General features: G+C 36.9%; 1 protein-coding gene across 2 annotated transcripts in view; it reads left to right on the plus strand.

Moving 5' to 3' along the window:
- Positions 1-5633: 5633 nt before the first annotated feature.
- LOC109105879 (FYVE, RhoGEF and PH domain-containing protein 5-like) overlaps positions 5634-16978 on the plus strand; it is a 39816-nt gene continuing 28471 nt past the window's right edge. For both annotated transcript variants that reach the window (XM_042734382.1, XM_042734383.1), the window contains exons 1-3: positions 5634-6448; positions 8239-10928; positions 15872-15989. In XM_042734382.1, coding sequence (XP_042590316.1) covers positions 8311-10928; positions 15872-15989 — 2736 coding nt within the window. In that variant the 5' untranslated portion in view covers positions 5634-6448; positions 8239-8310. The remainder of the gene's footprint in view (positions 6449-8238; positions 10929-15871; positions 15990-16978) is intronic.

The raw sequence follows: 16978 nt of genomic DNA on the forward strand, positions 1-16978 counted from the left end.
ATGTGCTGTTTTCTTTCAAATCAAAGCTAAATACAGGTAGAAACAGCGCATCCTTGTGGCGCGGATGATACAGAGGAGCATATGCAGCATACTGTGATATGGAGAGACACAGAGGAGATGATTTATGGCAGTCTATGGGACAGTCACAGGCCTCCCGGTTTTCATCCAAAATATCTTAAATTGTGTTCCGAAGACGAACAGAGCTTTTGCAGGTTTGGAACGACATGGCAAAACTTTCATTTTCGGGTGCTGTATCCCTTTAATGAAATAAAAGACCACTTAGTTTAAGCAAGTACACTTCTAAAAACTGCACTTTGTAATAATGTCAAATTAAAAGTTTTGCTTCCAAGTACATTTTAGATCATGTTTTAATAATCTTTAGTTGTTCTCTCAAGAAGCACACATACATGGGTGTTGACTAAAAACTTAATTCTTGCAAACTGTAATTACAAATATATTTAAATGTATTAAAAGTTTAGAAATGACATTAAAGTACATTTTAGTTGACTAATTCTTGTCAGTACATTTGGCAGTACACTTTAACCAATTTTTAACCAAGAGAAGTAATGACTTAATTTAATTGTATTTAATATAAATCTAAACTATAATACAATTTCATTTAACTGCAATTATCTGTCTTAAATTACATTACGTTTACAATTAAGTGCAGTATATCATTATTTAAATTTCATTATTTCAGTATTTATTTAGGCATTTTATTTTTAAAGCATGCTATAGTTAGGGTGACCATATGCGCCGTTCATACGGGACACGTCCCGGCCAGGATTTTAATATTGCCTAAAATATCCAGGTTTTGGCTGTTTCCAGGTCGATCGTTGTGCGACATTCATCAGAGCTAGAGAGCAGAGCAGACGGCTCCTTATGCTTTCGGATCGCTTTCGCACCTACTTTGCTGTTTTTTAGGCAATATTAAAATCCTGGCCGGGATGTGTCCCGTATGAACGGCGCATATGGTCACCCTAGCTATAGTGGACTTCTTTTTTCATAAGGGGAATGCTATAGCTACTTTATTTTATTCCCATTTTAAATTAAGTACAATAAATTCACATCAAGAATTTATTGAGAAATGTAATTGGCAAGTTAGCATGATTGTGCTCTCTAATTTATCACCTTCCTTGCTTAAGATGTTTAGATACATGGGAGAGGCTGACAGCCAAGGCCAAAAGAGGTTAGAAAACACAGATATTTTTAAACTTAGTATCTGTATCCGTTCAGTCTCATTTGGCTGAAAGATGTGAAAACAGTCACAGGAAAAAGTAAATCCAGACTAGGGGACTTTTTCACAGTGGTATTGTTCCCCTTAGGACCTGCAGAACGAAAGATCAGCAACTTGGTCTTACTAATCAGCTTGGAAATTATTCTTTTGCACAGACCTGTGTTTGTTTTAGTAATGGTTGAGCTAGGGAATCCAGCTCTTGGATCAGAAGAAATATCATTGTGGCCTAATGAGAGTCTCTGTCATGCTGCACTGTGTGGAGTTGTAAGGCGCATGTGTTTGTGTTTGCATTAGAATACTAAGCAAAACAGAATGTGAGAAAGAATGTGACGGAAAAGGGCAACCAGGCACTCATTTTTCAAAAGAAATCAAGCTTTCCGGGGTCCATAAATCTATTGTGCTAAAGGCCTTAGGCTAGTGTTTGACTGGCCCATTGTGCAGCGCTTTTAAAGGCCAAGCCAGAAGTCTTTTTATGAGGCTTCTTGAGAATTTTATTCATGACCGGTAAATCGATGTTATTACAGTGCAGCTCTAAGGATTGTTTCTTTCTGAGAGGGGTATGGAGGCAAAACAAGAGACTTGTTATCAAGACATGCCCTCCTGCTTAGCATATCACACCTGTTTAAAATCTCACTAATCACTCTATCTCTCCCTAAGCAGTTAAGTTAAGTTAATTTTCCTGCTCTCGGCATCTGAAAATAACAGTATACCTCCTTGACAATAAGACTTGAAATGAGTAGCACTCACTGACAGTTACTTAATTGCATCACCTGCAGTCTTGATTTTTTTAAACAAGCAAATGCAACTTATGAAATGAAACATTTTATAATCAACATAATACAACCATTTTAGAGTACTGGATTTTAAGCTATTAATGATATTAGTAATAAATAAGAGTGTTCATAATAAAGAAAATTACAACTTTTTAAAAGAAATCTTTAAAAAATTTAGTTTAAAACACAAAGTTCTTTCAATTTGCATTTATGTTGATTTTCTATGGATTTCAAAAACCAGAAGTGTAAATTGAATGACTCTAAAAATATCACGTGGTGACAATTTAAAAAAAAAAAAAATTATATTTCAATGTTTGTTTTTTCTTCTTTTTTTCTTACAGGTTTTTTTTTTTGTTGTTGTTGTTGTTGTTGTTTTTTGATGCATGTTGGTTGCACCACATGGCTTGGACTTTGACTTAGATTTTTTTTAATAAGCGTAAAAATAATAGTCATAACAGTCAAAATGAAATATTATTAAATATTGTTATGTGTTATTAAATATTATTAATATTAAACCTTAATATGAATAATATAAATATTTTCTGAGAAATAATAATGGAAAATTATGCCAATAATGGAAGGTTGTGGCATTTCAAGAATCTAATCCCTTAATGTGGCTTTTTTTTCATCATGACATCTGTACAGACATTTTTGCAGACTTTATGCTCCAAAAAAAAAAAAAAAACAATGAATAGGTCCAGACAAAAAGTCATTAACTCTATTAATTTATATGATTACAGGGTTAAAAACTACTGCATAACAGACTGTTCTATAATCTTTAACTACATATTTCTTCTATAACCCTGCATGGCCAGCAGTGTGGTATTGATTTGGCTTGAGAGGTCCTGGACTCCACAGGGAGTGCAGTCTTTGTTTGCTATTTTTGATGAAGTGCTGACTCCTGGCTTCACCTGTTTTTCTCTGGAAGTGTGGCATTGGTCGAGGGACTGGGGGAAGGTGAGAGTGTTGTTTCTGTAGCTGTGCTTTTGAGTTGCCTAAGAGTGCTGATGCCATTTTTTCTTTCATGTTCTCTTCTAGGGGAATATGACTGTCTGACACCTGGAGATCCCAGACTGGAGTGGAGATTTAGCGCTAAAAAGTCATTTCTAAAAGGCTTTACAATTGGTGGAAAGTGGCAGTAATTTAAAAAAATATCATTTTTTTTAAATCACTGATATATGCAATATTTAATTATGTAACACTGAGTTTGATGCATAGCAATGAGACTTCCTTCTGTGAAAGCATCAATCAATATAGATTCTTATGGTTTTTTAAAAATTGCAGATTTCTGTAAAATGTAATTATGCTTTGAGACTTTCTTCTGTGAAAACAGTTTTCACTGTCCGAATGTGCCTTTTCAGTTCAATAATAATCAGCTTTTTTTCCAAGCTTGTCAGAATTTAGAAACATCCAGCGTGTTCTTTTAAAGGCAGGTGTTATGTAAAGGGTGATGAGAGACTCATATGAGCTCTGGGAAAAAGTCATTGACCCTCTTTCCCAATCAGTTTCCTGTTTGGGTCAGTTCTGTGAATACATATGTGTGTTTATGAGTAAAAAAAAAAATGGTTTCTGACATGTTTTTCCTCTTATTCTAAGCATGTGCCATAATGCAGCCATCCAGGTGGAGGGGCGCAGATCAGCTCGGTCAGAAATATTTGTTCACAGAATCTAGAAAACATGTTTTCATCCTGTGCATATAGACCACATCTGCAGGGTCATTTATCACAGAGCTATTCTTTCAGTCACCCCTTCAATCACAATGCCTACAAACACTCTCTGCTTTGCACCCGTCCCCAAAGACGAAAACACATTTGTCTGATAAAATGCAAAAAAGGTCAAATTTGGTGCCATAGTATACTTTCCAGTAAGGGACACAATTAGCACAGCAAAATGCCAGCTGTGTGCTATCTTTGGCTTTGGTTTGCCATTAAAAGAACAAAAGAAGAGGCACAGTAGCTAGGAACGAACCACTAGCACTTTTCAGTCTAAAGCTTGAAAAAATGTATGCATGTTGAGGATTTATCAGGTTATTTATGAAACCTTTTGAGAACACTGTTTTTAAGAACGCAGATTTCTGTTAAATGTTGTCATTTAAGCTGTCCGACAGTTTACAGGAATAACAATGTTTCCTGTGAGAGCTCATGTGACGCTGTAGCTGTTGTAAATATTGGTCTTGAGAGGGGTCAAGGCCACAAAAACAATTATTTTATGGTGTTTACTCTTGTCTAGCTCATAATGAAAGCGGTTTATGGCAGTTTGATGTCCATTTCAGAAGCCAACATGGTCTAGAGAACAAATTGTTAATTAATAGTCACTGCTGGCAGTTATGAAACATTCTGAACATATGGTTTATTCCCCTGTGCTACACTCCTGTAATTCAGCACTGCTATCCTATCACTTGTGGTGTTCATCTGACCTTCAGTTTGCAGACATATAGAGAGAAAGAGAGATATATATGAATATATGAGTCCTGTGGCGTTATTAATATATATTATACGTCCTATGGAATTTGCCACCTAATGTTTGAGGGTTTGGCTTGTGATATAAGCTGTCAACATGGAGCCCCAGGTGGCTGACAGTTTTCTCTCCTGAGTTTCAGGACTGTTGTCTGCCCTTGAACATCACAGCAGCTTCTCAGTTGGGGGTTATCTTGTCTTACAATTCTGTGTTCATTAGGCTTTAACAAAGGGTCTGTCAAATAATATCTGATTTGTTGGATAGCCTATGCCAAAGATCTGTGTGCATGGATGTCTTGGTGTAAAGGAGAAGCTATGAAAGTAGAATTAACTGAATTATATTTACAATATATGTTTAGAATTATGATGATGACTACAGTTCACTTCCAATCGTTTTAAGTCCACAGAATATAATCTGATTTAATTGTATTGTTTGCACTGATTTTGAGTCAGAAGTGTCAGGCCCATATTATGAATTTTGAATGCAACATCCATGCAAAAGTCCACACAGAATTGTTTTGTATTTTTTTATCATTTAATTGCATGATTATTAGGTGTCTGTGCATAAATCTGTGAGAGAAATGATCTATTCATGTATCTAAATTTGTAAAAAATTAGTAAAATTAAGTCATTCCTTTTTGCAGAAAATTTGCTTTAATAACAAATGTATGATGATCATTGGCTGTCAAGGTCAGTTGCAATTTTGGTTGGTGTATTAAAATAACAATAAGAAGAAACAGAATTATTATATGTTAAATCAGGATTTAATCCCGGTAACCTTGCATGTCAAATGAAAAGTCTAGCATCATTTGTTTTATTTTATTTTTTTTTTTTCATTTATTCATGTATTATCTTGGACAGGGCACCAACTGACTCAGGACAATCACTTGCGGGACCTCAAATAGCCTTTTTGGTGCTACCCCTGGGCGTCCCCTGTTTGGATTATTTATAAGAACTGTTTTTGTCTAAAAATACTCATTGAATTAGTGGTCTCCTATCAGTGTGGAGATCCATTAGGAAAAATACAGTCTAATTCTTGAATGCAGTAATACCCCAGTAGAGTTAACAGCAGCACCTTTGTTCATTTGTTGCTAAGGAAGCATTGCCTGTTGTGCAGGAAAGAGGGATAGCAGTTTCCTGTTATGAAGAGAGGTTTTTAAAGAGCTGCTTTCCTCCAATCAGGCAACAGATGAGCAAAAAGGAAGCCTGGCCAAAAGCATTTAGAGTAAACTGTTTTAGAACCTGTTTTAAGGAACATTTGTTCACAAGAAATAATTTTTGACAGTCTTTGATATGGCTACCAACAAAATTACTGCATTTGTATGTTTTTAGTAATTATTTTTATAGCTACAATTAAGCAGGGCAAAGTTAACATAATGTTAAATATTCTGATAAAGCTAAAGATTCAAGCCACCTTTTCTAGGCTATAAATTTAAATCGAATGAAAACGTGGTGATACAAACCCACTTTGATTAGATATTTCGAAAATAGCCTATCCTCTAATAGGGACACTGAAACATACCATCTCGTGACAGCAATGGAGCAGCTGTTTGTGAAAGTGCTGTGCGCCACTGATGGTTATTGGCTTTAGATGTTTTTTTTTTTCTGAGGTTTCGGTAATCGATCCTTATATTCCCGTGAGGGAGACTCGCTGTACCTCCTCAGGAAGCGCGCGGAAAACACCTTCAGTCTCCACGCTCAGACCGGAGCGCGAGCGCATCTCTCTCATTCCTTCATGCGGGAAGCGCGCGGTTCTGAAGAGACCTGCTGCAACAGTCGCTAATAAAATTTATATTTTTTGGAAGCACGCCGTCGAATAAGTGATGAAGTGTTCACTGTTTACTTCTCAGGCTTTATGACAAATGTCATTGGAGTAAGTTCACAGCACCTCTGGATATATACTGTTGCTTCGGAGGAATATCAAGGAATAATGTGGAAATATTTCAGATGCCATGGTGGATGACATCCGACAATGAACGCCGGTATGAAACCAAATAGTTCTAAATAGATAAACTTTTCAGTACAGTTAAATTATGTGACTTTTTAGAATGTGAAACCTAAGGATAATAGTCAACAGCCAGATCTGTCCACAGTTTTGCAGGGTATTTTATGAATGCATACATTATACTGAAAAAAGTATATGGTATCAAGAAGTAACTGACATACGAAGTAACTGTTTGTCCTTTCATCCTGTAGTAGTCCTTGTAAGCAAATATCGAAAATGTAATTATAGTTCTCCACAGAACGACAATGCTGCTGTATTCCTTTATTTTTCCTCTTCATTTCTTATTTGAATAACATAATTCACACACACACACACACACACACACACACACACACACACACACACACACACACACACACACACACACACACAACACATATAGCCTGAAGTTCAGATGCAAAAGCCTCTAATGAACATTTTTTTTCAGGCTCTTATGTTTAGGTTCAGTAATTTTACTCTGATGGCAATGCATAGGTTCTTTTCTATACAATTAAAGTGAAATAACTGAACATAAATATAGGAGCCTGATGAAAATGCTAATTTTAGAAGGAAATTTCAGATAGCACTTATTGGCTTTTGCATCTAAACTCTTCATATATATATATGCTTTTGCATCTAAACTCTTATATATATATATATATATATATATATATATGAATATATATATATAGCTAGAATCTTCATTTATGTTAATTTAGTTTGTCCTGTTAACTTTCAGCTGGTAGGACTTAATTAGCAAAGCACTTTACAGCCCATATCTGAGATCATGTACTGATGTATTTGCACAGTGAAGAGTTTGTTTCTGCCTTTATTCCTCCCATTGTGTTTAGCCATTTGTTTTAAGTGAATTCTTGTTGCATAATTCATATCCTGTTATTTTGCCAAGGGGACCTTAGTTGGGATGTTGATGTTTCTCTTTTTATTGTTCTTAAATGCACTGAAACAACCTTTTCAGCAAAAAAAAAAAAAAAAAAAAAAAAAAAAGAAAGAAAAAAAGTCTCCAGTCTGGGGGGTTGTGTCTGGGTGGGATTTATCACTGGAGAGTGAATCATGGGAAGTCTGACGAGAAGGAAGTGTATTTGTGTTGTGCAAAACTGCGCTCTTGTAGAAAAAGTGGGGAGGGAGTTCATGGAGAAGACATGGTGCACTGTTAATGTCCTTCCCCTTTGCAATTCCTGTCCGCAGTCCTTCCAGGAGAGTCTGCTGGAATAGTTAATTAGTCATGTCAGCAAACATCTTAGCAGGGTGAGCACCAAGTGCATGGTGAGTTTAATAGGACGTGCGTCAAGGCAGGTAGCAAATAACAGGAAAAGACAAGGAGTGATTGAGTTTTGTTAAGAAAAAGGGTGTGTTTCACTTAAAATGACCTTCAGGTTAACCCTTTTTGAGAAGATGCACTTGGAAATCAATGAATGGGATCTTATTAGTTGTTTATTAGTAATTTTTCATAGTTTATACATATATATATATATATATATATATATATATATATATATAATATATATATATATATATATGTGCATGTGAAAATCTGTTTGGTGTGAATGGAGTGAGCATATAATCACTTCATTATGTTATAAGTTCAGAGGTTGCAGTTCATCAGTCAAATGATCAATGTACATCAATCAATATAATACTTTAAAAGAGCAGCTGAGCTCATAATGGCATTTTGTCAGTCAGTTTGTAAGTTATTTCACTTATTTCTATTGCAAGGTCAAGAATATCCAGTTCAGTAACTGTAATTTTCATCTCTCTTTCTGTTTGCAGATTTTTAGAAGCAATTCCAAACTTATCAACCAAAGACAAAGCCATTTGACTATAACTGTGTGTTCCACCCTGATGTCAAGGCCTTGTCCCTCCACCCGAGGTGCTAAACCTCCTGTGGCACCCAAACCATGGCAAGCCTCTGAGGTGAGCCAAAGCAATGTGGGCAATGGGTACATAACATCCTCTGATAGACTGGAGCTGAACCAGGATAATGAATCAGATGTCACACAGGATGAAGCAGATGCATCCAGAGAAAACTGTACGGATGATGACGTGGACTTATCTGACAAAGAGTTTACTGTAAATTATGAGACTAACCATGACACAAGTTGCTGTAAGGAAATAGAGGAAGAATTACAAATGGCAGAGGATGAAACAGTGGTAGAGGATGAAGGTAAAGTTCATCAAGTCACTGAAATACAGAATTCAGCCTCTTCAGATTTATTGGAAGTGGTCGATGAAAGTCTTGATTCAGCAGCTGAGGACCACAGCAAAAACACTCATGATACCAAGCCAGCTGAGAATGGAGAAGATGCTTATAATGTACTTGAGGACACCTGTGCATTTTCTGAGACACTCATTAAAGATCAGCCTGCAGTTGAATCTCAAAGTCCGTATGAGGAGATTGAGGACCCATTATCAGATGGTTTTTATTGTGCTAATGATCAGTATGAAGAGGACACTAGAACAGGTGCAAAATGTGTTCATGAGGCACAAGAAGATGAGATTGGACTTTCTTCAAAAGCTACAAACTGCAGTCAACCCTCACTATGTGAGGAATACCCTTATGATGTCATTGGTACACTGGATGAAAACAGTACTTGGCAGGCTGAACGTGCTACTAAAGACCCATCTGGACGTTTCAGGTTTGCAGAGACAGAGGATGCATTCGAGCCCTACTCTGTCATAGAGGTTGTGCCAAGTGATTTGACATGTACCTCTGATCCAGAAGCAAGATGCACTGATGATGAGTCCAGCAATGAGAAACCAATAGACTCTGAGATCACAACAGAGGGAACGTCAAACCAAGAGCCTTACTATGTATCATCGAATGACGTGGCAGAGTTAGAGGAGGAACAGGAGAAATTCGAAAACCGTGTCTCTCAATCTGTTTCTGAGGGTCAAGAGATGGAAAAAAATGAAGAAGTGGATGACTATGCTGACATCAAAGACAATGATGGTGATGATCAGCAGGTGGAGTGTGTGTCGTCTGAAGATTACGTCGAGATAGGAGATGAGGATGAGCCAGTAAACATGGAGAGGAAAACCAAGTGCAAAAGTATAAGAGAACGATCGGCTAGAAGGGGACAAGCTCATTCGAATCAGAGGAACAGCTGCCAGCCACGTCTCAGACTTTGCAACATTACCGTTCCTGCTGACTTGGATGTAGGCAGAACTCCAGAACTTACAAACCGTGTGGTTTTTGCCCACACCACAGAAGCATTTGAAGAGGACATTGAAGAGCTGGACTGTCATATTGTGCCTTTCTTTGAGGACTCGGACACAGAAAGTGATGAACACATTTACGAGGAGGCTGGCTTCGACTCGGAGGGCGAGAATTTTATCTCACTGGACAGGAAGAGCGTTGTGACGAGATCACGCTCGCTTTCTGGGAAAGTACCTGGATATGTTCCTGAGACTGTGCCTGAGGAGACGGGCACTGACTACCAGTCTCACGACTACTACACTGTGGCCTTGGATCAGAATGGAGTTCCACATCCCAAGCTTTCAGATGAAACAGAGGCAAACCGTGTAATTCCCTCGTTGAAGCCAAGGCGCTTTCTTCTTTCTCCTCGTTCGCTTTCTGTTGAGGGCAGAGATTTGCCATTTTCAGGGCACTTTGAGGGTGAGAAATCCCCTAGAGAGGAATGCAGACTGCAAAAAAAAGATGACACACTTTCTTTGCCCTGTATGATTACTTCCTCTGGAAGCTTTTCTCAAAGAAGTCACCAGTCCTCCAGTGGTGTGTCAACACCTACATCTCTAGTTGATATCCCACCACCCTTTGAGTTAGCTTACATAACTAAGAGGCCTGTAACCAAAAGCTCTCCATCACTTCTAATCCAACACGAATCTCCTGACAACCCCCAAAAGAAGAAGACTTCATTTAAACGTTTCTTGACTTTAAAATTCAAGAAAAAATCAGAAAACAAAGCCCGTGGAGATGGCAGTGTCCGGTCCTCCAGGTCATCATCTGAGTCTAGCCACCATGGGCCGATTCGGGTGCTGGAGCTTGATCGAAGGAGTACAAGTGGCTCCCCGCAGCTTCAGTCTCGATTGGGAAAGCCACAACGTAATTCAGAAATACCTACCACTTTTCTGCTTTACAAAGAGAGGCAAAGATGGCAAGGTGCACCCAAGAGTTATAGCAACAGGGGTATAGCCAGAGTGGAGTCTTTTGAGGACCGCTCTCGGCCCCCCTTCATGCCCCTACCCCTCACTAAACCACGGTCCATCTCCTTCCCAAGTGCAGATACTTCTGATTATGAAAACATTCCTGCAATAAGCTCAGACTATGAGAATATACAGATTCCACAAGGACGACCCACTCGGGCAGTCACTATTACAGAGTTCTTTGATGACCACAATCGGACATCAGCACCTGCCAATGAGAACGATGGCTATGTGGACATGAATAGCTTTGCAGGAATAGAAAACAAGCCCACCACTCAAGAGCAAGACCCTGAAAGGTATAGTCAGGTTTTTATACAACTGTGTACTTAACATAAATATTTTCCACACTGATAATAGTAAAAAGGATAAAAAGGGATCTGAAACAAACTTTATTAGGAAGACGTATTTCTGTTTAAGTCATCAAACTCTAGCATAAGATTGTCTAGAGAGTTATATTTTGAATGCTAAAACACCTTCCTCTCAACACAATGGCAATAACATCACACAAGTCTGGAGGAAGTGCTGGCCAAAACAATGTTAACAGGAAATTAGGCAAGTGTTTGGTCACTCTGATAGCTCAGCTTGTGCCTCTTTCTGTCTCAGAATACTTTCTGTAATCTTCCTGGCTGAGTAAACAAGACTTAAAATATTACAGATATTCTAAAATATATCATGAAATATTCGAGAGCTATAGATACAGTATACAGGTTACAACAGGATGTTGTCCAAAAAAAACATCACTTGTGAAAGTGATGTTGCTTTTATGCAACAGTTCTATGCAAAAGTATAATTAAAAAAAAATAAAAAATTCTTAACATTTTAGACACATTATGGCCCAGTTGTTTTTCCAATCAAAAATTGTTGCAAACTACAAGCTGTTGTCTAAAGTAGTGTATAATTATGCAAGCTGACTAAACACTTAGGTGCCGTGTTGCACATGTGGTAGTGGAGCAGCCTGTGGCGTCGAGATTCATGGGTTGGAAAGATGGACTATGCTTGCAGGGTAGCTTATCTGATTTTCTCATTTGCAGGATTTGATGGTACATTTGTTGGAGTACCCTATCTGTGTGAGAAAGAATACAATGCAATTGTTCAATGATACAAATAGTACGGGAAGAAAGTAGATTAAACGTTAGGGCTATTTTTCACCTTTATTGCAATGCTCTCACAGCCTGATGCAGCTGAGTGGAGGGGAATAGATGAGAAAACCATGGAAAGATTTCTGTCCTCTGGGTGGGCATTTTGGTAGCGTGTAGTGTTATTAAACCAAATTCCCCATGTGTGTTTCTTTTATTGGGCTTTTGGGAGATTTGAGGATTTACAGAGGTTTAAAGACGGATGACTTTCTGACCTTCTTTTGACTGTATGACCCTCTCTGCTCTCACTTTGCCACCCTAGAGTAACCATTAGATACCTCTGCTCGATTACCTCCAGTGTAGTCAAAGACCCTGACTTTTTCAAGTGGCCTCTGGGTAGCTTTTTAATCCGATTTTCAGAGAAACACGTGGGAAATTTCCAGAATTGCTTATTGGTATATTGCTAGTCTTTCCATTGTTTATTGCTCATTCTGCATAAAAAAGGTATTTTTCATCATTTTGTTCAGAATGGGAGAGAGTCAATTTTTTTTATTGGATCCAAATATATCTCACTTGACATTATATATTCACTTTCTTTAGATTAAAATTTGATAGATTATGCATACATTAAGCATTATAAATTAACTTTCTTAAAGCTCATCTGATAGTACAGATATCATGCTTTAATGCAAAATAAAATCCATTACTAGAAGTTAAATAAAGTGATAGATTTTTTTCCCCATGGAAACATTTGGAAGTTTCCCTGGGCCATAGTGTTTATGTGCCACACTTTTAAGCATCCTCCATTATTCAGAAGATGATATGGGAGCCAGGGACCTTTTTCTGGTGACATTATTGACTCATTGTGTTGCTGTGCAATCTAACAGCATTGCATGTTTGCAAATGGGCTTTTGTGTCTGCACCATTAGCCGCTCTGTGTCCCAAGAGAATCCTCCGTCACTGCTGATGTTCTGTCTGTTTTTGTCATATTTTGAATGCTTGCAGAGAAAAATTGGCATTGCCTCTTTGGTGGATGGACACACAATGACAGTAAACTCTTGGTGATTGATTGCAGATGCATAAAAAAGAATATTTTTTCATGCCTAAGCCAATCAGAGGAACGTTTTTTACTCATTGCTGATCCCAAAGGACAGTGGGTGTGAGAGAATGATTGAGGAAAGATGTGAAAGTCCTTCAGCATAATAGTGTTGTAGTTATAAATAGCACTAGTGTGTTTAATATTGACTATTAAACCCCCTATATTAGGAAATATTTGTCTATTCATATTCTGAATAATCATTATTTTGAAAAGCATAAATAAGCAATAAGTGTACAATAAGCAATAAGTGTAATACAGCTTTTTTATATTATATTATATTATATTATATTATATTATATTATATTATATTATATTATTATATTATATTTATTATATTATATATTATATTATATTATATTATATTATATTATACTATATTATATTATATTATTACTTTGGCTCTTCATTTTCATGGTACTTATAATATTATAGAAAAGGAAAATGACAACAAACATAGCATCAAACATAAAAAAGAGAAAAAGAGTTTGAGATACTTAGAAACATATTTTGAAACATACTTCCAGATAATTGAGAAAATAAGAATATCTTTTCATATATGTTCGGAGTGCCTTCTGCATTTTGATGCTCACAAAGTTGGGTGTGGATCTGGCCTGGTCTGGTCCGGTCCAAGTTGGGCCTGGTGCCCAGGGCTTTCAGGTCATTGCCAGGTTATCTCAAGAGGGGACGCACCCAGCCAATGAGCCTCCATGCTGCTGTTTACAGGAAATGCAGGACAAGGGCGAGGGGACAGGGTCAGTGGGATGGGGTGGAGACAGGCAATACCGATCTCCCAGACTCCCCTGCGACCCAAACAACAAGGCGAGGTGTGGCAGTCAGGAAAGCACCACAACCACAAAGATGTTGTCATCGTTCCCAGCTTTCTCCATCTCTTTTCTAATATTACAGTAAAGGCAGGGACCAGTATTTGACTTAAATAATATTTACAATGTAAATATGTACACATATTTGTCAGAAGGCTGATTGTCTGAACTAAATGTAACCATTTTAAAAGCAATATTTAACATTAAAGATAACTTAAATGATTCTGAAATGATGACTAGATAAACAAAAACCCCATTTAGAAATGAAATTAGACCCTTTTTGATCTTTTCTGAATCTTAGCCCCAGCAAACTAAAACCAAGCAAGAATATGCTTCTCTCGGTTCACACATGCTGCTCGTCACTCTCTCCTCATCTGCATTCAAATACGTTTTGTTAAATGAAGACTGGTAATGAAGTCATCTCAGCGATGCTTATCTTCTATAATAGCACTATTACACAGATTCAGACAGAGAAAGACTGGGGTTTCTAATGTATATTTTATTATCAAGAGTTTAAATCAATTGAATTACATATAACAAGCCTCAGGGAAGCATCAGGCAGTAGGACATATAGGTTGTGTTATAGGAAATCATTGCACTCTCTCAGTAATTTTCTGTAGTAAATTTAGCTCATGGGTACCTTTAAGCAAACAGCTTAGAGAAGTGCTTTGCTCCATAATTGCTTCTCATAAATGGTAATGTTGAAGTGTCAGGTGCATTGTGTAAATTGTCACTTTTGGCAGATGGAGAGATTATGTACAGTAGGATTGATTTTCTGAATTTTCCAATGCCTTTTTTTGTTAAATTAGTATTTTATTACATATTTTATATAAATGTTCATATTGATTAATTAGTTTTACTGGACTATTTTTATTTATTAGATTATTTTGTTGTATTATTTTATTGTTGTGTTGTGACAATCCCCTCGGCATGACGCAAAATCCAGATGTGTTCATAAAAATATCTCAGTTTTGTTTGTTCCTGGAGAGCTACATATGGGTAGTTTCAGTTTAAATTTATTTGAAAGTTGTTTCAGATGAAAGAAGAAGCTTGTTTTGTCTTATGCTAACCCTCATTCTGATTTCACTGAAAATTGAGTCCTCAGCTGGTGAGATTGCTGAAGATTGTAGTGATGTCCTGCCAGAAGGCTCCTGTATGGTTCATCTGGGGCCTCTAAACGAACTGTCACCTTAGCTCGCCCAGTTCAGCTGGCTATGAGCAATGATGAGCAATTTCCACTTCCAACTGCAGACATTATGTGTGTGCAGTGTACAGTGTCCTTGAGTAGTATGACACCCAGCTGGGCATTTCTAAACCTTTTGTACATTGACAATATGCACACACACTAAATTTAATTGCTTTGAAATTTGATTCTGTTCAACAATTTTTTAACACCACTAATGCAAAAGACAGAAGAGTTGCTTGCTAATGCCTGTAGATAAGTGTAAGCACAAATGCACTCAAGGCTTCCCTTATATGTGCAGTTGAATGTACCCTCCACAGTATATAAGAAGCTTCACTATGTGCACATTTGCATATCCTCAGGGCTATCTTTTTTTTTTTTTGGTTTAAGTGCTCACCACAGGATCACCAAGCCATCCCTTCATGCCCATCCGTAAATGTCCTCGCAATCTGGCCCCAGCCATCCGTGTTACTACTGTAAGGAGGAGCAGGAGAAAAAAAATGAATTGTTCTCACCAGGTCTTGTTTAAATGAAGAGGGGGAATTTGTTTCTCCTTGGCAAAGGGTAATTTCTGCTTGGCTAGACACCAAAGTGCCCTCTAATATAAAACATTGTGCTTTGAGAGGGTTTGTTCCGTTGTTTTTGATATGGAGAGTCTGGCTGGTTTGTGATGTTTGCCACATGCAGTGTTCTGATCATAACTGTTTAGTTTCTCTTCTGGGGTGTGTTAGTCACAGCTATGGTAGTGGACTTTGTATCAGTAGAGATTAAATATAAATTTACACATTGTAATCAGGATTTTCAGTCTAGGATAAAGGCTGAAATCTAAACACAGCACATTAAAGTTTATGTGCATAAATGATGTGCATGATCTCTAAAGAAGAGACTTATTAACCAACATATAAAAATGGTCCAAACATGGTCCCTTTCAAATTAAAAGTGTACAATTTCCATAATACAGGGTCAAAATCCAAGGTTAAATGTTGTGTGAAAGCCTACAGTACTTACCCATAGTGATCATAGTGCATTTAACACTCTTTCATGTTTCATCTATTCACAGTGCCTACACTGAGCCATTCCCTGTTTGTTCTGCGTCTGCCACTGTGTCCAATGAAGAAGACCATGGACACACATCTGAGGAAGAGGACGGTTGTGGAGACATCTGTCATGACCGACAGGTCAGCTCTTGCAAATATCTATTGCAAATATCCTAATGTCAGAGCTTGCTAGACTTTAGTGGTACATACACAAATCAAGGTTCAAAGGTTTGGGTTTAGTAAGATGTTTCTTGAAAGAAATTATGCATTAAATTTATAATGTAATAAAAGATGTTATTTCAAATAGATGCTGTTATTTTGAAATTTATATTATTCAAAGAATCATGAAAAAGATTAAGCAGCACAACTGTTTTCAGAATAAAATTTTTGAGAATAAAATCAGCATATTACCATGATTTCTGAACGATTATATGACAACTATAGCCATGGCTGCTGAAAATTCAGCTTTGCAACACAGAAATAAATTATATTTTAAAATATATTAAAATAGAATTATTTGTTTTAAAAATTTTAATATAATTTCAATATGTTACTGCTTTTACTGTAAATTTAATCAAATAAATTCAGCCTTGGTAAGCGGAAAAAAAAAATACATTAAAAAAATCTTACCGACTGTGTTGTCAAAGTTTTTGGAATTCAAGGTCTGAGAGTCTGCCGAAAATTTGGGATATAAAGAAATATTTTAAATTATTTTAGTTAAACATATTGCAACATTAATTTTTTCCAGGAATCACTTACTATACAGTACTTACAGTACAGAACTTTTAAAACCCAATACAATGTACATATTATACACTATAATAAAAATATAAATATAAGAATATCACAGTATAAATGGGTCTTTAACATATTTAGCTGATTCAACTCATTATATTTGTGGGTCCCTGATATCAAAAACTTTTATAAACCCCTGTGTTATAGAACACAGTAATACTGCCTGTCTGTATGATCTTACACTTTATGACTGTGTATACACTTTTACTGTAGTACCTCTTCTAACCTTTATACTGTTACCCAAGTAATCACAACTTTGCATGCTAAAGTAGATAAAAAAAAAAGGACACTCCCTGTTAAACTGGAATTCCCTGTGTGTGCAATTTTTGTGAGAT

Source organism: Cyprinus carpio, chromosome B11, assembly GCF_018340385.1.
Source record: "Cyprinus carpio isolate SPL01 chromosome B11, ASM1834038v1, whole genome shotgun sequence".
Lineage (NCBI taxonomy): Eukaryota > Metazoa > Chordata > Actinopteri > Cypriniformes > Cyprinidae > Cyprinus > Cyprinus carpio.